Source organism: Nelumbo nucifera, chromosome 4 (genome assembly GCF_055504915.1).
Source record: "Nelumbo nucifera cultivar China Antique chromosome 4, China Antique-T2T, whole genome shotgun sequence".
NCBI classification, from domain to species: domain Eukaryota; kingdom Viridiplantae; phylum Streptophyta; class Magnoliopsida; order Proteales; family Nelumbonaceae; genus Nelumbo; species Nelumbo nucifera.
The window spans coordinates 90,143,839-90,167,606 of record NC_142652.1 but is presented as its reverse complement, the minus strand read 5'-3'; the positions used below and the strand labels follow the sequence as shown (position 1 = coordinate 90,167,606).

At 43.9% G+C, this 23,768-nt stretch overlaps 3 protein-coding genes and 1 pseudogene across 3 annotated transcripts; 1 reads left to right on the top strand and 3 right to left on the bottom strand.

Moving 5' to 3' along the window:
* Positions 1 to 1,788: 1,788 nt before the first annotated feature.
* On the top strand, positions 1,789 to 4,226 carry LOC104611920 (uncharacterized protein C24B11.05-like). The gene is made up of 8 exons (XM_010279208.3): positions 1,789 to 2,016; positions 2,102 to 2,167; positions 2,263 to 2,360; positions 2,473 to 2,510; positions 2,626 to 2,713; positions 2,835 to 3,044; positions 3,131 to 3,196; positions 3,557 to 4,226. The coding sequence occupies exons 1-8, from the start codon at positions 1,956 to 1,958 to the stop codon at positions 3,728 to 3,730; spliced, it is 801 nt and encodes a 266-aa protein (XP_010277510.1). The 5' UTR covers positions 1,789 to 1,955; the 3' UTR covers positions 3,731 to 4,226.
* A 10,618-nt stretch (positions 4,227 to 14,844) lies between these two features.
* On the bottom strand, positions 14,845 to 15,900 carry LOC104586693 (ubiquitin-conjugating enzyme E2 2 pseudogene; annotated as a pseudogene).
* A 2,300-nt stretch (positions 15,901 to 18,200) lies between these two features.
* LOC104611929 (photosystem I reaction center subunit II, chloroplastic) lies at positions 18,201 to 19,116 on the bottom strand. Its single transcript, XM_010279219.3, has one exon. It carries the CDS (start codon positions 19,016 to 19,018, stop codon positions 18,377 to 18,379), a length of 642 nt encoding a protein of 213 aa, XP_010277521.1. The 5' UTR covers positions 19,019 to 19,116; the 3' UTR covers positions 18,201 to 18,376.
* Positions 19,117 to 19,811: 695 nt separating this feature from the next.
* LOC104611938 (splicing factor Prp18 family protein) lies at positions 19,812 to 23,315 on the bottom strand. The gene is made up of 2 exons (XM_010279229.3): positions 22,224 to 23,315; positions 19,812 to 20,443 (listed from the first exon to the last, which is right to left on the bottom strand). The coding sequence occupies exons 1-2, from the start codon at positions 23,073 to 23,075 to the stop codon at positions 20,042 to 20,044; spliced, it is 1,254 nt and encodes a 417-aa protein (XP_010277531.1). The 5' UTR covers positions 23,076 to 23,315; the 3' UTR covers positions 19,812 to 20,041.
* Between the last annotated feature and the right edge of the window lie 453 nt (positions 23,316 to 23,768).

The window sequence follows — 23,768 nt, the reverse complement described above, 5'->3', positions numbered from 1 at the left end:
GTCGTAACAGACAGTTTCCAGCTACAAAAATGCATTGCCATTCAATCATCGACTAGGGGTCCATTTGGGAGGGCTTCAATGTCGACTGAGCTGTATTGACTTAGCCGATTCAGAAAAACTATTAAAAATAGCATTAAAGTCGGTTTCGTAGCCCATCTAATTAAGTATATTATTGTCTTTCAAAATTTTTTATTAAATATGGCTTCACGGCTTTTCATATGAGCTTACCTTGCAAGTTGCAACACCAGAAGCCGTTTTATAAAAGCCCTCCCAAACAGGCACTAGGTGGACTTCCACATGAAAGGGATGCACAAACAAGTGATCTTAGGGTTAAGTTAGGGCTTAGAATTGTCATTCCTAGGTTTTTCAAAATGATGTCTAGCTTGGATGGAGCTTGGAATCTTAGGGCCCATTTGGTACATAGGAATAAAGGTGTGGAATTGGAATTGGAGTGGGCCATTCCATTCCCAATTGTTTGGTTGAGTGGAATCAGGATCTCATTCACATTTCTGGTGGAATGACACTTTTCCATTTAAGGGAATGATCATTCTCTCTCCTTCCCTTGGGAATGAAATCCCATCCCAACTGATCTCATTTGATTTCGATTCCTGTATAAACCAAATAGACTATAAAAATAAACCATTTCAATTTCAGTGGGTTTGTATACATACTGTGAGAAAATTTCCACTCATTTTAATAATGGGAGTTCTTCTTTGGACGGTGAATATAAGCCCCATGTAATAAGATTCTCTAAAATATGGGTGGGTGATGTGGCTTAATTCCCTCCTTTTGTAAAGGATTAGTTAAAAATGAATTCACATGCTTAATTAAAAAAATGAATCCACCGCCCAAAGAGCATTCCCTTGTTTTTTTAAATGAGCACTTGTTTTTTCAGAGCATGTTTTGAAAGTATTTCTCAGAGCATTTCCTGTACTTTAATTCGAGTGATAATTTGGTTCTTGAACTTTAAAATGTGATAATCCAGTATTTGAATTTTTCAAATGTGACAATCCAGTACCTATTGTTAATCAGTACGTTAATTAGTCGTTAAGTGACATTTGAAAAGTTAAAAATGCCCTTTGAATGCCATCTAATTCTCTATTAACCATTTAAACATTGACAAAAAAAACTGAACAGTCTCAAATCCTAGCTTGAACAGTCTCAAATCCTAGCTTCTTCTATTTAAAAAAAGTTGGTAACTGTTTAGAAGAAGTTAGATTTTAGGACTGTTCATTTAATTATCAATGTTTGAATGGTTGATAAAGAGAATTAGATGGCACTCAAAAGGCATTTTGACCCTTCAAATGTCACTTAAAGGCTGATTAACAGAATGATTAATGACAGGTACTAGATTGTCACATTTTAAAAGTTCAAATACTGAATTGTCACATTTTGAAATTTCAAATATTGAATTATTACATTTTAAAGTTTAGGAACCAAATTATCGCTAAAGTATAGGATACTGATTGAGAACTTTCCTAATAAAATAAGTAAAAAGAAAAAGGAATAATTGCTGAAATCCACCTGAAGTAGGGGATGTTTCAGTAACTAAAAAGCCAAAAATAAATAAATCAAGTTTACAATTCCAAACGTGCTTTCTAGTTTCTAAATATAATAGTACTACTTGGTCAGTAGCTCTGTAGGTGGAAACCTGGATCCCGTGGCGGTTTCTGAGTTCTGACCACTGAGTTATCATGGGGCTTCGGTCGTTTTGGGCTTGGAGTCGCATGTGGGCCCCCAACCCACTTTAGATGATCTGAAGATAAGGGCCGACATTACGTTAGAAATTGATGTCGATGGGCACAGTAGGCGTCTTCTCTAGTTCTCTCCCTTGTAGCGTCTCCTGATCGAGAATCTATAAAAAGAGCTTCTCTCCATCACACTCAAAGGGTTGAAATTTTCTTTATTACATAGTTTCAGTCATTCATCTCTTCCTTGTTTTCCCCTCTTCAATAATGGAGCCATGCAGCAAACCTATTCAAGAATTCACTTCTCCTTTCGATTGTCTTCTTTTCGGTAAATTTCTCTTTATCTTTTTCTTTTCTTTTCTTTTCTTTTCTTCTTTTATTGGTTGAATAATTCTGATTCCGTAAGTTGGCAGATCTCGATGACACTTTATACTCGTCGAAGGTGGGAATCGGTGAAGCCTGCAAGAGGAACATCGAAGGTAAATGAATTTCCTGCTAAAATAGAATGAATTTCAAGAATTTCATGAGCTGATCAGCGATCTCTGTCCTCGATGTTATTTCACCACATATACAGAATTTCTTGTGAAGAAATGCGGATTTGCAGAGGTTAAAGCATCCGGTCTACGAGTTGAGCTTTTCAAAACATATGGGAGCTCTCTTGCCGGCTTGAGAGTAAGTAGTTATTTAACCGATTAAACAGAAAATGAAAGAGGAAGAACTTAAAATTTCTTCTTTATATCTCTTGCTTCTTTTACGAGTAATTACTTGCTATATTTCATTGCAGTTTCTAGGTTATGACATCGATGCCGACGACTACCACGGGTAAGAAACCCAAAACAGAATAGACGTGGAATGTGACTTCTTCTTCTTAACAAATTCGGCGTTGTATTATTGATTTGATTAATATTATGCCATTTAAATCTTAATTTCTTACCAGTTTCGTGCACGGAAGGTTGCCTTATGAAGCGATCAAACCAGATCCTCAATTACGAGCTCTTTTACGAAGCATCAACCAGAGAAAGATCGTAAGATGAATCAAATAAAAACAATTCAAATAAATCTCAGGCTGTTCACTCGATTTCAAGGAAGCTCCTTGTAATGATAGATTAAGAAATCTTCGTAATCTTATTTGATTCTTCTCTGCAGATTTTTACGAATTCCGATAGGAAGCACGCGATTAAAGTTTTGGAGAGGATAGGATTACAAGACTGTTTCGATGAGATAATCTGCTTCGAAACTCTTAATCCAAACATTTCGAAATCCAGTCGTCCCAATGAGTTTCCCGTTGTTTTGAAGCCGTCGATCGACGCCATGAAAATCGCCATCGATGCTGCACAAGTTGATCCTCGTCGTACGGTACGCCATCTAGACATTTTATTTATTTATTCTCTCTTCTCGTCGAGCCATTAACTATTATTTTATTGTGACAATGATCCTTGCAGCTGTTTCTCGATGACAACGAACGGAATATTGCCGCCGGAAAATCCGTCGGGCTTCGTACCGTCCTGGTAAGCCTCCTCCCCTGTTCTTTCTGTTTGGAATTTGGTTGATGGGCTTAATTAAGCCTCCAATCGGTTAGGAACTTCAGAAGAGACACAGTGCTCCATTGCCTGTCAACCTGAGGAGAGTCCAAGACCACAGTCCACAAATAGACAATTAAACATTGGGCCACCCCACACGGCCCACACCGTTGTATCTATATGGGTCAAGATCCAAGGACCGAAGTGTAGATCCAATTCTGTGGGCCTATGGTCTACCACTCTACCCAAAACAAAACAACTGCTTTGTCTTCATGTGATTAAACGCGAACAATTTACGATTTCAACTAATTAATTACATTGATCTGTCATTGATGAAATGGGGAAAAGGTTGGGAAGCAAGTGAAGAGAAAAGAAGGCGATTACGTGGTTGAGAGCGTGGTTCATCTGCCACAAGTGGTTCCAGAAATATGGGTTAGTCCAACCGACAGCAAAGACCAGAGGATGAGTCGTGGCCGGAGTGAGATGGATCCGGTTCTCAAATCGACAACTGTTGGTGCTTAGTTGATGAGCTGAGTGGTTGACCCTACCCTACAGACGTTCTTGTACATTTTGTTCATGTGCTTGTGTATAATAATCGTATGGTGGTTGTATGATGATGGGCTGTACAGAAGAAAAATGGTATTTAAATGGGTGGTTAGTTATGTCTGTGTAGTGTGATGATATGTCAATGTTATAAAAAATAAGTTGTCCACGTGTATCCCAACAGTCATCTGATAAAGATATGGACAGAGGCAGGACCACATCGCACGAATAATTGATGGGAAGGCAGAAGCCTCCATTCCATCCTTGTCATAATTGATAATCCTCTCACCTCTCGCTTATTTGGCTAAGAAGCCAAGGCTGTACCTGTACTTGGCAGAGCTTGTTCTGTGGAACGTGGGAGACTGTTTTGGCTTACATATAAAAGTGAAGCCAATAAGATTGTATTTGGTATCATTGTTGTTTTTACTTACAAGGGTTTGAATTTATGGATATAAATTATAATGATTAAAGTTTACTTTTCGAGTAAGAAATACCAAACCCAATATGCATTTTTAAGGTATGCCAAATAACCTGAAATAGCAGATTATATATATTAATCAACTCAAAACATTTCAAGTAGAAACAGTATCAAATACAACCTAAGTGAAATCATGATGTTTTTTATCATTTGTTTCATATTATAAGCAAATCGGCCAAATGAATCTCAATTCTTGATGGGCTTTACTCTTTAGGTTCAGTTTAGGAGTATAAATACAAATATGTAAATTGCAAAATCTTGTATTTTATATGTTTTTTATCATTTTTTCTAATTTAGATAGTGCTGATGCTCAGTTCAAGGTAGTGCACGAATTGAGGAGACCGAATAGATAATCCTTGTTGACTAGGCGGTGCCAAGCTTACAAGGACGATGCCGCGCTATGTAGCCTATGATCAAGAAAAGTAGTCAGAGGCCCGAGGAGTTGTCCTCGGGTAGACATTCCGACGCTCGAGTCAGTGAGAGGGCGGTGAATGGTCGGGCCGAGCAATGAAGGTGCTGGTCCGAGCAAAGTAACAGTGTGGGTGCTAGAAGTTGGGGGATGCCTTACCTTGAGCGTGGAGTACCTTTTTATAGCAGTGGTTTCGTCTCCTGGTCGGATTAGAGTTCCGGGATAATCGGGATAGAGCTCTCCGTCGGGGTAGAATACTATTCCTTGGCAGAGTTGTCTTCCCACCCTTATCCGTAGTCGGGATTATCCGTGTGGCATATAGCTGACGTGGCTGGAGGGATAAGGCAGGGGACCACAATAGTAATATAGCTTGGTCGGGCTATGCCGACGTGGCCGAGCTAAGCCAATGTGGTCGAGATAAGCTGACATGGTCGGGCAATGACTGGGCGGGCACGTGTCTCTTTGGGCCAGTTCAGCCATGACCCCAACACCACTCCCCCAGTTCTGAAGTCGAGGGACGAGGTTCTCTTGGTTCGTTGCTCGATTGAGGAACTTCCGAGTTGTTGTCTCGTCTACGCAATGTTGGTCGTTGTCGAGGATTCCTCCAATCGTCGGCTATAGAACTTTAATAAGAACCAAAATTTTGGTTCCCGAACCACTCCCCCAGTTCTGCTGTCAAGGAGGGGGAATGCTCAGCCGGACTATTGCGCGGCTGTGTATCCTTGTCTGGCGTCGGGGCTCGGTTGAGGTCAGCACTGGGCATTCCAGTTGGGCCGGCGTTCTTGAGCGGCTCAGCCGAGGATCTGCGTCGGTGGTTAGATCGGCACTAAGGGTCGAACCGACGCAATTAATGGTCGTAACCGCTACCTGTCAAGGGCGTTGCTTTGGTTTCCGATGCTTTAGGTGTGCATTATCGGTCGCGTCGATTGGCCTTTCGAGGCATTGTCAGGGGTTGCTTCATCTGTACCGTTGATCTCTCCTCGGTCCGTGCTCTTGGTGGCTATAAAAGAAAAGCCCCCCCCCCTTCTGTGTCATTTGCGAGGAAGGTAGCTTAAATTGTTCGGTGGAGTGCGGTGTGATTACTCGGCAGTGGTTGCTCGGTGGTAATTGTTCGACAGTTTTCCCTTCCTCGGCTTGGTATGTCTTCCTTATTCCGTCAATACACTTCCTCTTCTGGGTCCTCTAGTAGTGGTTCCGGTTCCATCTCTTCCCATGGCTCCAACTATGAATCGGAGGTGGAGGATTTTGTTGCCGCCAAAGTCGAGGAGGATGAGGCTGGCCCTTCTGGAACGGAGGCGGAACTTCCCCTGCGGGCAGGTCGCCGGTTTGGCACCATGCCCTGCGTCTTGGCGCCCAGTGATATGGCTCGGATCTGAGCTATGTACGTCATCCCCACGGAGTTCCAGATGAGGTGTCCGCAGCCCGGCGAAATGGCCACTGATGCTTAGCCCAGCGAGATATGTGTGTACGAGCATAGCTTGGAAGCTGGGTTGAGGTTCCCATTAAACGAGGGGGTCGCCAAGGTATTGTGATGGTATAGGGTGTTGTCGATGCAGTTGATGCCAAACTCCTTCAGGTTCTTGCTCGGCCTCATGTCCTACTGTGCAGTCCATGATATCGAGTTGACCCTGTGGATGGTAAGCTTTATGCTTCAACTGAAGCACCATCAGTTGGGCTACTACTATTTCTCCAGTAGGCGGAATGTCCTGTCGTTGGTCGGGGCTCCTTCTATGAAGCACTGGAAGGAGTGGATGGCGCTTTTCCAACCGAACTACGGGAGCCGAGGACAACTATGCCGCAACTTGAGTGGATAGTGCTTTCTTGGGAGGAGAGGTCAGCCCTGAGCATGATCCATGAGATAGACGTTATCGCATACACATGCTTGGAGATGCTGATGCTCACCGGGTTCATGGAGAGGGTGGTTGGTCAGTTTCTTTTACCGTTTGTTTGTTGAGTCACTATTCCCTTGTTTGTTGTCTACTTATCTTGGACATTCTGTATTGCAGGTATAAGGATGGCTAGCGAAGAAGAGATTGTTCGTCGGATGAGAGCACTTCAACAGAGGCAGGGGCGGACTGGTACGCAGCCAGAGGCTCGGCCCGAGGCAGAAGACCAGCCAGTAGGGTGGCTCTCCAGCAAAGGAGAGTTCGACAGTGGGAGAACAAGGAGGACGATGTTGTCGTGGTTGACCTTGAAGGGGCTCATCGTCCCACGAGTGCGCCAAGAACGGAAGTGGGCGGAAGTAGCTCGGGCCTACACATGCCACAATGGTTGGTTCGTGTTGACGACAACTTGGAGACGCCTGGGGTTCCCGAGCAGTTGTTGCAAGGGATTATGACTATGTCAATGGCCCAGGCATTGGTCGGGGTCGGCAGCGGAGCCTTAGAGTGCACGCTTCTGCAGTGCAGCCCAGGTAAGTTCCTTTCTTATCCCTTGTGCTTTGCTCTTTTTTTTTCTTCTTTTTTTTTTTGGTGTATACTCACCATTCTCTTCTGCAGAATTCTTGTGCAGCGGTTGTGTTGGTCGATCGCCTCCGGGACATTCAATAATGTACGAGTGAGAACATCCCGAGTATCTGCGGTAGAAGGCCCAGCTGGCCGAGCTTCAGGCTGCTGGGGTGGTCAAGCTTAAGGCACAACTGGCCGAGCAGGCCAACGTTGTCTGCGGGCAGAGGCAGGAGATCTCTGAGTTGAAGGCGGAGCGGAAGAGGCTGAAGCAGGAGGCTGCCGAGGAGGCAGTCAACTAGTACAAGGCATCGGAGGAGAAGTAGCTGCACATGGATGAGTACGTCGAGGCTTCCTTCGCAGCTGGATTCAACGTCTTACATCATAGGATCCTTCGCCGCCACCCAAAGCTAGCCAAGGAGTCGCAGGGCTAGGGAGCCTACGTTCCGGATACTCCGCAGGGTTCCATCGAGGAAGTCAATGAAGAGGATGGGGACAAGGTTGAAGCTATTGATGGGGCTGCAGACTCTGCCGCCAAGGATTGAGCGGCTGTTTTTTTTCTAGTTATGCTTTTTCTGTCTTTGCTGTGATCTCCTTGCTTTTTGTATTGGCTCGGTATGCCGATCCTTAAACGATGTAATGGACCATCTTAAGTTGAATATCAATTATTCTTTGTGTTGACTATATGTATGCCTCTTGTTGTTGTTGTCGTTTTTACTTGTGCATTTTTCTTTTTCCAACCGAAGCATGGCCAGCCAGGCTATTGCGTGGGTCGAGCTGGGCTATGCCTCGGGTATCCTCTTCGTACTTGTGCAATTTTAGTTCACTGGCCAAGGCATGGACGACCAGGCTATGCCTCCGTGTCTGCGGTGTAGTTGTTTGGGATCTTTCAGTTTCTTTTGCTGACTGAGGCATGGCCGACCGGGCTATTGCACGGGCCGAGTCGGGCTATGCCTCGGTGTTCCCGGTCTTCTACTGATCGAGGTGTAGTTGTCCGAGATTTTTGGTTCCCGAGCTCTCAGCCATGGGATGCTCAGTTTTTTGTCTCGGGAGCTTTCGGGGCCCTTCTAGGGCTACCCATTTCCCAGCTAGCTCGGTCGTTAAGCCAACGGTTGTGTGGAGTTCCACGAGGTACAAACACGCTCACCGTTAAGCCAGCTAGCTCAGTATCAGTCGGCCTTCGAGGTCTTCCAGTCTATAAGTACTCGGTCCAAGGACCCTGGTGATTCAGTATGGCCCTTCTCAGTTTGGTCCGAGCTTGCCTTCTCTGGTCACGGGGACTATGACTACATAGGACAAAGTCGTCGGTCTTGAATTCGTGCCTTCTGACTTTGGAGACGTAGTGCCTTGTCATTCCTTGCTGTTGCGCGGCCATTCTTACATGTGCTCGGTCCCGGGCTTCTTCTACTAGGTCCAACTCCGCACGTAGATCTTTGTCATTCTGCCCCTCATTGAATAGCTCGGTCTGGATAGTTGGGGAACCTATATGCACGGGAACTATGGCTTCGGCCCCGTAGGTCAGGCTAAAAGGGGTCTCTCCAGTGGCGGTCCGCGGGGTCGTTCTATATGCCCAGAGAATGCTCGGCAGCTCCTCAACCCACCTTCCCTTGGCTTGATTTAGGCGCGTTTTCAGGTCGTGTAGTAAGGCTCGGTTGGTTACCTCGATCTGTCCATTACTCTGAGGTCGATGCACCGCGATAGTCTGATGATCAATCCTTAGGTCGGCACAGAGGGCCTCGAACTTCTTGTCACTGAACTGTGTCCCATTGTCCGTGATGAGCACGCGAGGGATGCCGAAGTGATAGACAATACCCTGCCAGAAGAAGTTTTGGGCATTATGGGCGATGATGAGTGCCAAGGCTTCGGCTTCCACCCACTTCGTGAAGTAGTCCACTGCTACGAGAAGGAATTTCTTCTACGCAACCATGGTGGGAAAGGGGTCGAGGATGTCCATCCCCTAATGGGCGAACGACCACGGGCTGGTGATTGGCTTCAAGGGGGCCATAGGCTAGTGATAGAGATTGGAGTGCCGCTGGCAACTATCGCACTTCCAAACTAATTGGGCGGCGTCTTGCTTCATTGTCGGCCAGAAGTAGCCCTGTCGGAGTGCCTTATGGGCTAATGTGCGCACGCCGGGGTGATCTCCGCAAATGCCCTCATCTACCTCTTTGAGGACGTAATCTGCTTCGGCTAGGAGGAGACACTACAGGTATGGGAAAGTATGGGAACGACGGTAGAGTTGGCCCTGTATTTGGCAGTATCGAGCTGCTCTGTGTTGGAGCATCTTCGCTTCTGCTCGGTCTTCTGGGAAAGCGCCTTCTCGGAGACAATCGGTTATGGGGTTCAACCAAGATGGGTTGAGCTGTACCGGGAGGATGAGGAGGGCCGTTGGTGCGATGCTCGGCTGGGCTAGTGTATCCAGTCGGATAGTTGAGTTAAGGTTGGTCTACGGCACGCTGGCTAACTTCGAGAGGGCATTGGCTCAGGTGTTCTCGGCTTGAGGGATCTGCTGAATATTGAAATGCTCGACTTGTTGAATGAGCTCCTGTACCATTTGTAGGTAACTCGCCATGGAGGGGATCCGAGCCTCGAACTGGCCGTGGATTTGGTTGACCACTAGTTGCAAGTCACTGAAGGCCTCGATTCTTCGGGCCCTGAGGTCCAAGGTGAGGCGGAGCCCAGCAATCAGGGCCTCATACTCGGCCTCATTGTTGGACACCTTGAACTCGAACTTGAGGACTAGTTCCAACACTGCTTCGTTTGGGTCGAGGAGGATGAGGTCGGCGCCGCTGCCCTACTAGTTTAACGAGCCATCTATGTGCAGAGTCCATACTAGGGGCGGCGGGGCTGGTTCTTCGGTGGTGAATGTACATTATGCGACGAAGTTGGCTAGGGACTGGGCTTTGATCGCCGGTGGGGGTGCGTACTCGATGTCAAACTCACTTAGTTCCACGGTTCACTTGATAAAGCGGCCAGATACTTCCGGCCTTTGTAGTATCTGCTTAAGGGGCTGATCGATAAGTACCCGGATGTTGTGGGCCTGGAAGTAGGGACTGAGCTCACTAGCGGCGGTGATGAGAGCTAAGGCTAACTTCTCTAGGTTGGACTATCAGGTCATTGCACCATTGAGGACTTTGCTAGGGTAGTAGATCGGCCTCTGCACCCGGTCTTCTTCCTTAATCAGTACTGAGCTGACAACCTCGTCTCCAGCCGAGAGGTAAAGCAATAGCTCATCCCCTAGGTTCGGCTTGGTTAAGAGGGGCGGCGAGCTCAAGTACTGCTTCAGCTCCTGGAAAGACTTCTCACATTCTTCGGTCCAGCAGAAATCTTTTGGCCGTTTAAGGGCTTTGAAGAAAGGAAGACAACAATTCACGGATTTGAACATAAATCTGCTAAGTGTGGCTATTCTCCCGGTGAATCGCTGCACCTCTTTATGGGTCCGAGGAGATGGCATGTCAAGGATGGCCTTTATCTTCTCTAGATTCGCTTTGATCCCTCTCTGTGTTACCATGAACCCTAGGAACTTGCCGGAGCTTACCCCAAAAGCGCACTTGGTTGGGTTTAGCTTCATGCGCCGGCGTTCTTGAGGCCGAAGGGCATTACCTTGTAGCAGCACAGGCCGTGGTCGGTGATAAAAGCTATCCGCTCCTGGTCATCCAGGTGCATCCGGATTTGGTTGTAACCTGAGAAGGCCTTATTTTTGTTGGTGAAATCAATGCAGATTCTCCACTTTCCATTTGCCTTCTTCACCATTACTACGTTGGCTAGCCAATCGGGATACTTGACTTCCCGAATAAAGCCGGCATCAAGCAGTTTCTGGACTTCGTTGGCAATCACTTGCCACCACTCTGTGGCGAAGTTCCTCTTTTTCTACTTCACAGGTCGGTAGTGGGGGTTGACGTTCAGCCGATGTGTGATAACTTCAAGGTCGATCCCAGGCATGTCCGCTGCCGACTAAGCAAATACGTCAGCGTTGTTCCTAAGTAGTTGCACGAGTTCTTCTCGGAGGTGGCCATCTAGTAGGGAGCCAACTTGGACTGTCTTTTTGGGATCTTCTTCAGAGAGGAGGACCTGGACGAGGTCTTCCACGGGTTGGCCTCGCTATGTCTTTACCTCGTCGCGTAGGTCATAGGCCTCCGCCATCAGTGTCTCGGTGGTTGGACGTGGTCCTCGGTAGGAGAGCTGATAGCAGTGCCGCGCTGTTCTCTGGTCTCCACATGCCACCCCTACATCGTACTTGGTTGAAAATTTCATGGCGATGTGGTATGTCGAGACTGCGGCCTATAGGGCGTTGAGGGTCGGCCTTCCAAGGATCACGTTGTAAGAGGAGGGGTAGCGCACCACGATGAAGTCAACCATGGTCGTCGTAGTGACGTCACCATCTCTGATCAAGAGGGGAAGAGTTATCCTCCCAGTGGGCAAGAGGGACTATCCCGAGAATCCCATCATGGGCATGCTAACCGGCGTGAGCCACTCTCTGTCGATGCCGAGCTTTTCGAATGCATCTTCGAACAGTACGTCAGTAGAGCTCCCTGTGTCGACTAGGACCCGCCGCAACTCGAAGTTAGCCACCTCGGTTGTGATGACCAAGGCGTCGTCGTATGGTGTCTGGACCCCTCAGAGGTCATCATCGGTGAAGGTGATGGATGTGCTACGTTTCTTCCTATGACCCCGATCATCGACTCGCACAACCGAGCATATCTCTTACAACCTGAGCTACTCTCCCCTCCGGTGGCGGTTCCTCCTGATATGACGTGGATAGCGCCGGATGGGGGCCCTCGGGGCGGTAGTTGTCGATCTTCATCCATTCTCTGCTCTTCTTGGGTAGGTCTAAACAGTTCTCCGTGTCATGGTCGTGGTCCTTGTGGAACTCGCAGTACTTGTCTCGGTTCCTCTTGTTACTTTGCGTCTTCATCTTCTCGGACCACCTGATGTAGTTGCGGTCACGGATTTGCATCAGAATTTCAAACCGCGGAATATTGAGCGGCATGAAATTCCGGTAGATGGGTGGAGGTGTCCAAGGTCTATGGTCTGGTCGGCGATCTTGTCTCTTGTGATCTTTGTCCAATCTCTTGGACTTCCGCGCGTCAGTATCTCTCATCTTCTTGTCGGGCTTCTCATCTTTGTCTCTGAGCTATGCCTGAGCCTCTTCGGCATTGATGTACTTTTGTGCATGGCTCATTAGTGCGGCTAGCGTCTGAGGAGGATTTTTGGAGATGGAGAAGTTGAACGGGGAAGGGCGGAGCCCGTGCTGTATGGTCGTAACTGCGACTAATTGGTTCAAGTCCCTGACCTAGAGTGCTTCCTTGTTGAACCTCGACAGGTAATCTATGAGGGACTCTCGCCTCTTCTGTCAGATTTGCATGAGGCTGGCCGAAGTTTTCCAATGCTTCTGGCTAGCAGTGAACTGTGCCAGAAACTAGGTCTCCAGCTGGTCCCATGACGTTATGGAACGTGGTGGTAGGGAGGAGTACCACGCCAAGGCTGGGCCTTGTAGGGTGGCTACAAGGTCTTTGCACATCAGTCCTTTCGACGTGTCGTGCAACATCAATTGAGCTTTGAGTGTTGCGACATGGTCGAAAGGGTCAGTGCTCCTGTTGTATTTGTCGAACTTGATAGTATGCACGGCAGCCCATGCTGGCTGGTCCACAACGGGTGTCACGCTCTTGTGGGTCTAAGTGCGTTCCAGTTCTTCTAAACGTTGTCGGAGCTCTTTAACCTCAGCATCTTTGTTGTCTGGGGTTGCAGTGTGGGTGGCCTTCTCCTTCTTAGGTCGCATAGGGCGATCCTTCCCTGAGCTTGACTCGGCCACGGAGACCACAAAGGGCGGCATCCTCTTATCGAGCTTCTCTCTGGCTGGGATCTGAGCTGACTGGCGTGTCTGGCTGTGGTGATCCTGCTCTCGGGAGTGGGCAATAAAGGCGGGCCTTCGGGTTGTGTCTTGCCTCTCTCGCTCGGACCGCGCTCCCCTCACATCCGATCGACGTAGTTTGGGGTCCTCGGTCCGAGGATCATCCTTCGTGAGCGGGGACGGCCCAGTTGGGCGGCGCAATGGACCCCAACGCCTGCATGAACTCGAAGACCCTATCGACATTCTCTTGCATAGCTCGAAACTGCGTTGGGTCCACTACAACCGAGGGTTGCGAGGCTTCCTGATGCGAGGAGCTGTGATGTCGGTTCTCCTGAGATGGGAACGACCTACTGCTCGTTCGGACTGGTTTTTAGGCATCTTGATCGGTTTTGAAGTTGCTCAACAAAGGATTTTTTTGCTTTCGGGAAGGCTTTTTGTAAGTTCCCACAGACGACGCCAATCTGATGCTGCTCAATCCAAGGTAGTGCACGAACTGATGAAAGCGAACAGATAATCCTTGCTGACTAGGCGGTGCCGAGCTTACAAGGATAGTGCCGTGCTATGTAACCTGCGATCAAGAGAAGTAGTCAGAGGCCCGAGGAGTTGTCCCCAGGTAGACACTCCGACGCTCAAGTCAGTGAGAGGGTGATGAATGGTCAGGCCGAGCAATGAGGGTGCTGGTCCGAGCAAAGTAACAATGTGGGTGCTAGAAGTTGGGGGATGCCTTACCTTGAGCATGGAATACCTTTTTATAGCCGGGGTTTTGTCTCTTGGTTGGATTAGAGTTCCGGGATAATTGGGATAGAGCTCTCCGCCGGGGTAGAGTCCTATTCCTCGGCAGAGTTGTCTTCTCACCCTTATCCATAGTCGGGCTTTTCCGCGTGGCGTGTAGCTGACGTGGCTAGAGGGATAAGGCGGGGGACCATGATAATAATATAGCTCGGTCGGACTATGCCGACATAGCCGAACTGAGCCGGTGTGGCTGAACTATGCGAACGTGGTCAAACTAAGCCAACGTGATGGAGCAATGACTGGGAAGACACGTGTCTCACTGGGCCAGCTCAGCGTAGGGTTAAATACTTAAATATTCCTATGAAAAACATATCCTACTATTTGAGAAAATTACTTAAATACCTCTAATAATTCTGACAATAGACAAAATCCTCTTTACGTCACAATCAATTTACAAGTGATTTCAAAATTACCCTTTCATAGTCAATTCTACCCTTCATTATTCTTCAAATTTTCAAAATAAAACCTTATCTGTCACTGCAAATTGCAAATAATTAAATTACCAAATTTTATAAGACATTACACGAGGTCAGTTCTCCTAGATTGCTGTTACATCCGTGCGCAGTCTTCGTCTGTTTTTCTCGAGATGGAAGCGAGGGGATTAAGGTTGCCCATCTGACAATGAGATGAAAGCAGGAGATTATGACACTAAACTTTTGAAATATTATTGGGCTCAAGTGAACAGCATCGGCACGAAAGGTTACAACTAAAAGCCTTAAAACTGTAGAGTTCAAGATAAATTTTCTTTTGTGTATGCATCATCCAAGATTTTGCTTAGATCAATATCCAGATTATAAGTTAAAACAGAGAAATTCCTTTCTTTTATAAAATATCAACAAAAATGCCATTTCAGTTAGAGATTTGCTGAATATAAAGGAGATTTTTTTTTTGTATTGAACCATTGAAATTAATTGGAATTCAAGGCAAGTGATGCAGATAATGCCCTATACATGAACCCAGACATAAATTTACCAGGTTTCCCTGAAACCATCCATCCTCAAAAGCAAGCAAACATACACTATAATTGGAGTAGAATAGAGTTAAAAATATATATTGGCTCATAAAAGTTCCGCACTACTCGGGCATTCTCAAATCCTTGGAAATATTCAAAGAATCACTTCAGGAGTGTCGGTTCCAGCTCTGTTCAACAATTCCACGTACTCTCCTGTTATACTGCCGACGTTTGTTCTCGCTGAACATTCGTGAGTTTCTGAGTTCGCAGGTGAGTTCGGATTTGGATCACAAAGAAACGACTGGATAGATCATAGATGTAAGTATGGAAGTTACATCGTAAATGGGCTCCATTGGTTCCATAGAATATCCAAACAGGTACTCCCATCGGCATAAATGTTTGGATGGAACATTCGAGAAACAAATCACACTGTAGGTGGTTTATTGGGATAATCCTCTGTAAGCTAAATTGTCAACTTAAACGTACTTCTATCCGAGGGAGTGTCATCAAGGCCAAATATCACAGAACTCCAAAGTATTATATTGTTGTCTTGAGGTGCACCACTATTGGAAAATAACAAATTATCATTAATTGGTTTCCAAATCGAGAATTTGTAGGACTATATTGTTGTAAAACTATGAATTTGAAAAATTACAGAGAGTAGAAGGGTTGAGTTGTGTCACTTGGTTATTCTTCCTAAAATTGTATTTGTTCTTTCCGTGTAGTCGGATGATTGTAAATCGGTCACCAAGATAAAACAGCTCACAGCCACTTGTAGGCGTGCATTTGCTTACAAGACCTCTGCAAACCCCAAAGAATGATGCTCAGAAATTGACACTCGACAGAGAGAAAGCAAACTGTATTGTGTACACTGTTGTGTGTTTTTGGGTCAACCAACACTCTTTTTATAGAGTGTTCTCAATCACCCGAATGGACATAGAAGTGTCTTTTCAGAGAGATGTCTCTTTAGAACAGTGCACATGTTCGAAGAGACAAAGAAGAAGAGACACGAAAATAAAGAAGAAAATGTTTAAAAAATAAATTTTAAAATTCAAAAATCAAACTATTTAAACCGGTCAAAACCAAAAACGATTCGGTATAGCACACAAAACCTTGAAATTTTAAGGAGAGTGACCATTGATGCCTGCAACAGAGTCTTGCTGCAACCTTTCGAAATCCTTCATCGATCTCTTCCTTGCAGAGCCAACATCCTCACCACCCATTGTCAAACATAGCAGAAGTCGGAGGATATTGCTTCCAATATCTTGTTTTCCATCAAAGTGAGATGCGGAGGTGTCTGTTCACGTTTCCTAAATCTCCGAGAAGATTTATCTTTGACTTTTTTTCTCGGTTTTTTTATTTTCCTCTTTTGAATTTTTTTATATGTTGGGTTTTATTTTGAAGATTTGATAAATAATGGAGGGCAAATTTGATATTTCGCTTTTTCTATCAAAATTTACCACAATGTCTATTATCAAAATACTCAAATATATTTCAAGTAATTTTTCAAATAGTAGGATAACTTTTTGTCTATTTGTTAAACCATAAGGATACTTTAAGTATTTAACCATAAAAAATATAAATTCGTTCATCAAACTATTTTTTCATTGTGTAATTATTCAACAATGAATATTAGATTTCTATTGAAGGTGTTGTAGCCTAATGTTTTATTTTCAGCAAGACTCTAATCCAAATGGGATATTGATCGTAAAGAGGTGTAATTCATACTGCTTAATGTGTTAAAAAGAAAAAGAAAAACATTACTCCTTAATGGAATGTAAGGAGATCTAAGAAAAATATGCATATTTTTTGAAAAAAAAAAAAAACCAAGGACATGTTTTTGGCTTCGGCTTGGACAAAAAAAGAAATGAACTATAAAGTTAAAAACATATTTTCTATATTTTTGTTTTAATAATTAATGTCTTTTCAAGCAAAGTGTTAGACCTTGCTTTATGAATTGAGGGGAGTCGTCAAAAGTCAAAATCAAGGATGTACACATGCATAGTATTTGAACACAAAGAGGGACACCATATACAACCCAAAAGGTAAGCTATTGGTTTATGGGCTACTAGACTTGGCAATTGGGTTGGGTGGGTCGGGTTCGGGTTGAGTCAAGGTACTTCGGGTTGATTTCGGGTCGGGTTGAATTTTGGATTGGATTATCAAATGCTAAATCCTAGCCCTAAATGTTCGGGTTAGGGTTGACCCATGGGTCAATTCCGGTCATCCCAAAAAATAATTGAAATTTAAAAAAATAAAGAAAATTTACATAAAAAAATGTCAAAATTAAAAGAATTAACCTTAAAATTCCAAATATAAAATAAAAAGCTTGAAAATTTAACAATTTAATGAGTAAACAATAAAAAATAAAGACTAAATAGAAAAAAATAAAGAGTGGAAACTTCTAACAGTGCATAAATAATCCCAATTAGACTTGATAATCGGGTCATCGGGTTGACCCGTGACCCAACCCAACCAGTTTTTCAGATCGGGTCGGGTCGGACCAGCCAATTTCACGTTCGAGTATCTAAATATGAGACCCTAACCCTGCTTTTTCGGATTGGGTTTGGTCAACTTTTTGCCACGTCTATGGGCCACTCTTGTATATTAGTCTCTTGCACATTTCATTCTTTTCCAATGTGGGTTTCTCTTCAACTATTTATATATGAATCTTAACAGCCTCCCCCTCATGTATGAGTGTTTTCCACATTAGGTGCATGCATCTGTCAATGACCCAAAAGTTAGGCCATTGTGGAGTCATTATATGCATCTGTCAATACTTATACTCAGCCAAACCTTGGGCTCTAATACCATTGTTATGAATTGAGGAGAGTCATAAAAAGCTAGGGCTCGTATATGTACACATGCATAAGACTTACACACAAGAGAGTAACACCACATACCACTTAAAAGCTTAAGCTATTGGATCATGGGTCACTCTTGTATATATATCTTTTGCACCTCTCATTCTTTCCTGATGTGGGATTCTCTTCAACTACTCATACGTAAATCCCAACATATATAAAGTGCAAAACTTTGTATTTTGTATATATATGTGCCTTACATATTTGTTTTTGTACTCTTTCCAATTTGAGCCTTGGGAACTTGCAAACAAGAAAAAACAATTCGCATTCCTTTAGATTATGAGATAGATTTCCTTGATTAATACGGTGATTATGCTATTTCATATAGATGTATGAATCTCTGGCACACTAACACTATATCTTATAATAAAACTATTATTGGTGTATTACTAATATTTAAGTAGATCAAAGATCTGACTTATTTGAAATTTGTCCAATTCATATATCCTTTGTAGTTTAATGTAGGATTAAATAGGTAAAAGATGTAGCATGCAATTGGAACAACTCCATTAAATTCTGATGCAATATTAATTTTGTTTATCTTTCAATGATAATTTCATATCAACTTGCACCTGTAATTTCCCCCGACCGCAGCTCCCTAATTCTCCAAGTGATGGTGAATGGTGATGAAACAAACGAACATTACAATAAGGGCCAAGTAAATAACCAACTGATTGAAGCAACTGAATTAAACAAAGTTACAGTATCACACAATATACTTGTTCTTGCTTTGCTTAAGTTTTGATTTAGGTTCTCAAAAGGAGAAGAAGATACCCAGTACAACAAAGAACAGTAAGTAAATAATGGCATGCTCGTTCACAAATTACATCTGACCTCACAAGTCATAAACTTGCTTGCCAGTGAACTTGACCTCGATGGGGCTGACGTTCTTTCCAATTGATCGGAAGTTCTGTCCCACTCCTTGACGGCCTGCGTTCACCTTCTCTGGGTAGACCCCATCCTTAGGGTGGAGGTATTGGACCTCTCCATTAGGGAATACCCTGTAGAATTGGTACTTGATCTTGTACTTAGACCTCAGTCTAGTTCCAAGAGCCAGACACTGCTCCTTCCTGGCCAATTTGAGCAAGTTTGGTCCCTGCCTCATTATGGCTGCACCCCCGGTGGGCATCTCAAATATTTGTTCTTTTGGGGACTCCCATGTGATCACATAGAACTCTTCCACTTGCGCCTTGCGTAACAGTCCTCCAGTGCTGCCGCCGAAGATCGGAGATGGGGTGTTGGGGTCTAATTCAGGTGGGGTGAAGCCCACGGGAGCCTCCGCTGCTGGAGGAGCTTCAGTCTTCTCATCTGCGGCCGCAGCCCTGATGGTCCGCTGTGCCACGGACAAGTTGAGAGGCCTTGGACTGATGAACGATAAGGATGTGGAGGATGGTTTCCATGGAACAAGGGCACGGTTGCCGGATTTTGGGGCGGAGAGGGTTGGAGTGAAGAGTGCTGCCTGGGTTGCCATGGCCATGGAAGAACGGTGGGATAGGATGGGATGGGTGGCGAGGTGGTGGATGGTACCACTACCAGTGCTAGTTGCTGTTTTGGATCACAGGAAGAGAGAAAGATTATGTGCAGTGTAGGATTTTGGATGGGTGGTGGGGATTTGGGTTTGGATAAGGCGATATGGGTTGGACCAATGAGAATTTGGGATTTTGATACTTGGTCTTACCTGCAACTTCCCTCCATATCTTGTTTTGGCTAAAAAAAAACCTTGATAGCCCAAGCTGTCTTTAATCGATTTTTATTGATTGTCTTGTGTTGTAAAAGGAAAAAAGAAATTGAACACAATAACAGTGACATTTCATATCTGCCTTACGTTTTTTTTTTATATGAATTTAGTGAGATCACATACAAATAGAATACTTTGCCCCAGTTGAAGCTCGTCCACATGTACAATTATTTCATTAGGTACACATTACACACCGTTTGATGGAGAAGAGTTGTTGTTCCTTGTCATTGAGTACAGAGCCACTACATCCGTTGATGGTTGATAAGAAACCTACAATAACTAGATAAGGACAATGAAATCATGAAACCAAAGTGAGATACAATCCTGCAAAACATCTTCGTCTAGGATGCCTAGAGGAAATTCAGAGATCAAATGTGTTGATCTCAGCTTTGCATTGGAGCGGTAACCGGTGACCAAATGAGCTTTCCTATTTTAACCAGATTTTTATTTTTGTGTGAAATATGGTAATTATTGGTTGAGGAAGCAACATACCTGGGGTAGTTTAGTAAACAGCATCTCTAAGTTTATATCATAGACACCCAAATTACAATGTGATTGAAATTATGAAAGCCAATGCCAAAAGGGCCCAATTAACACGAATTGTGTGGTATTCTGAATCTGTGCACAAATAGACAAGACTCATGCAGGCTTCACTGTTGTGGTTCTATTTAAGTATTAATAACTTAAGAATCACTCAATAAAAAAACAAAAAAGTTGATTCAAAGACTTTGATCACAGTGTAAAATTAGTGCTGTATGGTAACTAGCTATCCTTGGATGCGGGCATCAGCCGCAGCCTTTCCTCTGAGCTTTGTGCCCTTTCTTCATTCAGAAGGGAGTGCAGGTCACTCCCATTAGCCAAGCTGTTGAACTCAACAGCCTTGGATGGCATTGTAGGGTACCTCCGTTGGCACAATGTCATAAGTCTCTTCACAGATTGTAGATACTTGCGAGTCGTCTCATCATTCATGATATGAGCCACACTGTTGGTGTAAATCTTCTCCCGGGCTGAACGTTCGTGGATACCAACCATAGTCACACCAATAGGCCAGGGTGCATTTCCAATGGCCAGCTTGATGTACTGATCCATTGCAGCTAAGTAATCCCTCTTCATGCAGCATTCAACTACCACCAGCAATGCTTGACGAATATCATCTGGAAGAACCTGAAACGTGAACACATGTATCAGGACAAGTTCAAAATCCTAGTTTCACATTGAAAGAGGGAACATATACCAACAAGGGACTAGGTCATTAATTATTGATAAAATAAGCAGTAAGAAACCCACAAATCCAGACAGTGGTAGTATTTGGCATGGATGCTGCTTAGTGTTTCTGTTTTGTCACAATTGGCAGAACAATACCAATATATGTTGTGGCAGTGTTTTCATTACAAAGGCATTCTGGTAGCCATAATGCTGATGTAGCATTAGAATGTCACAACTCAGAAAAGTATTTTGGTAGTTCACTTTTCAAATTGAAAGAAGCAATGGATCAAACTTTTTTTTTATTTTTTTATGGGGCTACACAACAGGTGGGAGTAGCCCATCATCCCCCAAGCCTATGACCCCCAACCCTGGTGAAGGCGGGATTCGATCCCAAGTCTCTGCTACAACCAGCCTCCAGAGACCTTACCAACTAAGCTAGTTGGCACCTTTGGCCAAAACAAAGTTTATTGCAATAACCCTCGTTATCTTTTCATTGTACTTCATAATTGTGACAAGTAAATTGTTTTCGGTATGAAGGGCCATTGAGTCAAACTTCCACTTTTTTTTATTATTTTTTATTTTTTCATTAATAAGGAAACTTAAGATAACCTTCTTGAATCTTGACATAAATCATTGGTTCTGAAACAGAACTGTGGGTTAAACAGTAGATCCGTGCAATTCACAGTTAGAGCAGTTAAACTGAACAAAATTTCAAAATCACCTCAATTCACCAGCCTGGAATCTTGACTGTTAATAGGTTTAATCAATTCAACTACCTGCTCCAGTCCAGTCTTCAATATATTGCTCTAAATAATGTCCAATGCTTCAACCTTTAGTCCTTCCATAGATCATCTATTCTAAAGCTTATTATTGCTGGACAGATTGACGGATGCTTTCATCCATTCAAAAATGCTACTATAAGAGAAAAAGAGATTGCTTTATTATCCGAATTCATTGAGTAGCCTAGTCATTCCTGAGCATCATCAATCAATTAGGCTACTCATCAACGGAGGTAAAAGTATTTGCACATCACGCAGACACCATGAATAAACTGGCAGAGATACGTGGACACTGGACAATAGTTACTTAACATAGGATGCCTGGAACAAGTCATTGTTGGGTTTACTTGACTCAGAGTTTGTTGATATAGATGACCCATTGTTTCCAATCTGTCAAAGCAAATTGACACAAAACCAACCTAAGAGTAATCGGGCAAAAAAGAGAAACAATGTTTTAATTCCCTAGTTATCTATTATGCCTAGTCTATATTCAAGAAAAATTGGGTGGAACATGAAGCATCAAGATGATGGAAGATAAGCTGTCATTTTGATATTAAAGAAGAATGATTTCCCTCTAACGGCCCTCCAAGGAATTCCCTCTAATATCAGATTCTAAAATCTCCTGGAAATAGCTCATATGCAAATCCAAGCTCTATTAAAAACTTCATATAGTCATAAAACCTTAACACTAGTACCAATAAGAATGGTTGGCTCAATCACCACTGAGCTGTTACTACCAACCATTTGCTCCGTAGAACAAGTGAACTGTATTGAACAATGAATTGATGTATGCCAGTTAGTTTCTTAGTCAAAGCGAGATTTTAAGTTCCATCTACTCAGTTCAAATAGAATCAATTGTTTAAATTTCATAACCGAACAACACCGACTGCAAGACGAGTTAAATAACAAAAAACACAAAAAGGAAAAGAGAAAAAAAAAAAAGGAAATAGAGAACATACCTTTTTCCTGCAGAACTTGAAGAGGGGATTGAGGTACCGGGCACACTGCTTGAACGTGGCAACCATCGATTTCCCTTTAGCAGTCCTCTTCTCGGCCTCTGGCATTTCGTCGAGCTCCTGATTCCACTCATTCAACAGCCTCTTAAAGAATACAAGAATCCTGTCCTCATCACATAAATCCTCGAAATTCGCCTTCATCCGCTTCAAATCCTTATCATTGTCAACACCAGAGGAGCCTCCATCTCCACTCAAATCATCATCAGCGCTTCCTCCGCCCGCCTCTCCATCCTCAATCCCATCCTCCTTGTTTTTCCTCTTCCGGTCACTCAAAATCCCCGTTTTCTGCCGCTTCCTTAGCTCCGCAATGTCTCGAAGGAAATCATTCGTCTGTCCTTCCGTCATATCACTATCAACCTCAAAAACTCCGGCCTTGAGGATAAGCTTAAGCCTGTCGAGCCGCGCTTCATCGTCTTCACCAAAGAGGGTGATAGGTTGCTTGAGGAATCGGAGTCGACGGATTACTTCTTGTTTAGGGAGGACGAGTTCGTCGATTTTTTTCTCGTCAGTTAGGGTTTCTAGTGCTTTGGAGGAAGCAGAGGCGGAAGAAGGAAGATCCGATTTGGAATTAGGGTTTGAAGAGGAGGTGGTGGAGGCGGTGGCGCCGGAGGAGGTGCTGGAGGAATTGTGCTGCTTGTCGCGGAGGGCTTTGGCTTCTAACTCGCGCTTCTCTTCTTCACGAAGTTTCTGGAGTTTCTTCTGTTCGATTTCGGATCGTTTGAAGACTTTCTTGCCTCCGACGTCTTCTGCCAAGCTTTTCCTCTTCTTCAGCAATTCTTGTCTCAGGATATCCATAGCGACGAGATGTCTCTTGATTCTCGTCCACTCTCCGGCGAGTCGATTGTGTTTTGTGCTGCGTGTTCCGGAAAGAGGACAGAAGGTCGGGGGTATTTATGTTCAAGCATTTATTTCTGCTAATATAAATAAGAGAGGAGGTTGGTTACGACTTACGAGTTAGGACTTAGGATAGGAGAGGAGACTTAACATCTTAGAAGTTAGAACGCGCGCTACTCTTCCATCCGCGTTCTATCACCTACACGGGTTTAGTAACGAGCGGGAGTTATATTCGCGTTATTTATTTTTTTTTTTAATATTTTTCAACCAAAAAAAAAAATTTAAACTTACCTGCCAAGGATCTCTTCCAACTTCACAAAATTACAAGTGGGTTATTATGCATTCTAATAAACAAATTTATACGTTATTAATTAAACTTTATTAGTTTTGACAAAAGGTGATAGATTATTATAGCAATTCGATATAATTTTTGTAGTCTGCTTATTATAACTTAAATCTTAGCCTCGTCAAGTTAAAAAAGTTATTACACTAATTCGATATAATTTTCTAATCCACTTATAACTTAAATGTTAGGCTTGTTATTTAAATTGTTTAGGATCCGTTTGGTTCATAGATAGAATTGGTTTTGGAATTAGATTTGGAATGGTCTATTTTTATGATTCGTTTAGACCTATCAAATGGGTCGGCATGGCA

Excerpts from the sequence above, each read along its gene's own strand:
- LOC104611929 (XM_010279219.3), bottom strand. The coding sequence starts at position 19,018 with ATGGCCATGGCAACCCAGGCAGCACTCTTCACTCCAACCCTCTCCGCC.
- LOC104611920 (XM_010279208.3), top strand. The coding sequence starts at position 1,956 with ATGGAGCCATGCAGCAAACCTATTCAAGAATTCACTTCTCCTTTCGAT. Across the intron at positions 2,017-2,101 it reads TTTCGATTGTCTTCTTTTCG|ATCTCGATGACACTTTATAC; the intron begins GTAAATTTCTCT and ends GTAAGTTGGCAG. Across the intron at positions 2,361-2,472 it reads GCTCTCTTGCCGGCTTGAGA|TTTCTAGGTTATGACATCGA; the intron begins GTAAGTAGTTAT and ends ATTTCATTGCAG.
- LOC104611938 (XM_010279229.3), bottom strand. The coding sequence starts at position 23,075 with ATGGATATCCTGAGACAAGAATTGCTGAAGAAGAGGAAAAGCTTGGCA. Across the intron at positions 20,444-22,223 it reads TCAAGTTCTGCAGGAAAAAG|GTTCTTCCAGATGATATTCG; the intron begins GTATGTTCTCTA and ends TTCACGTTTCAG.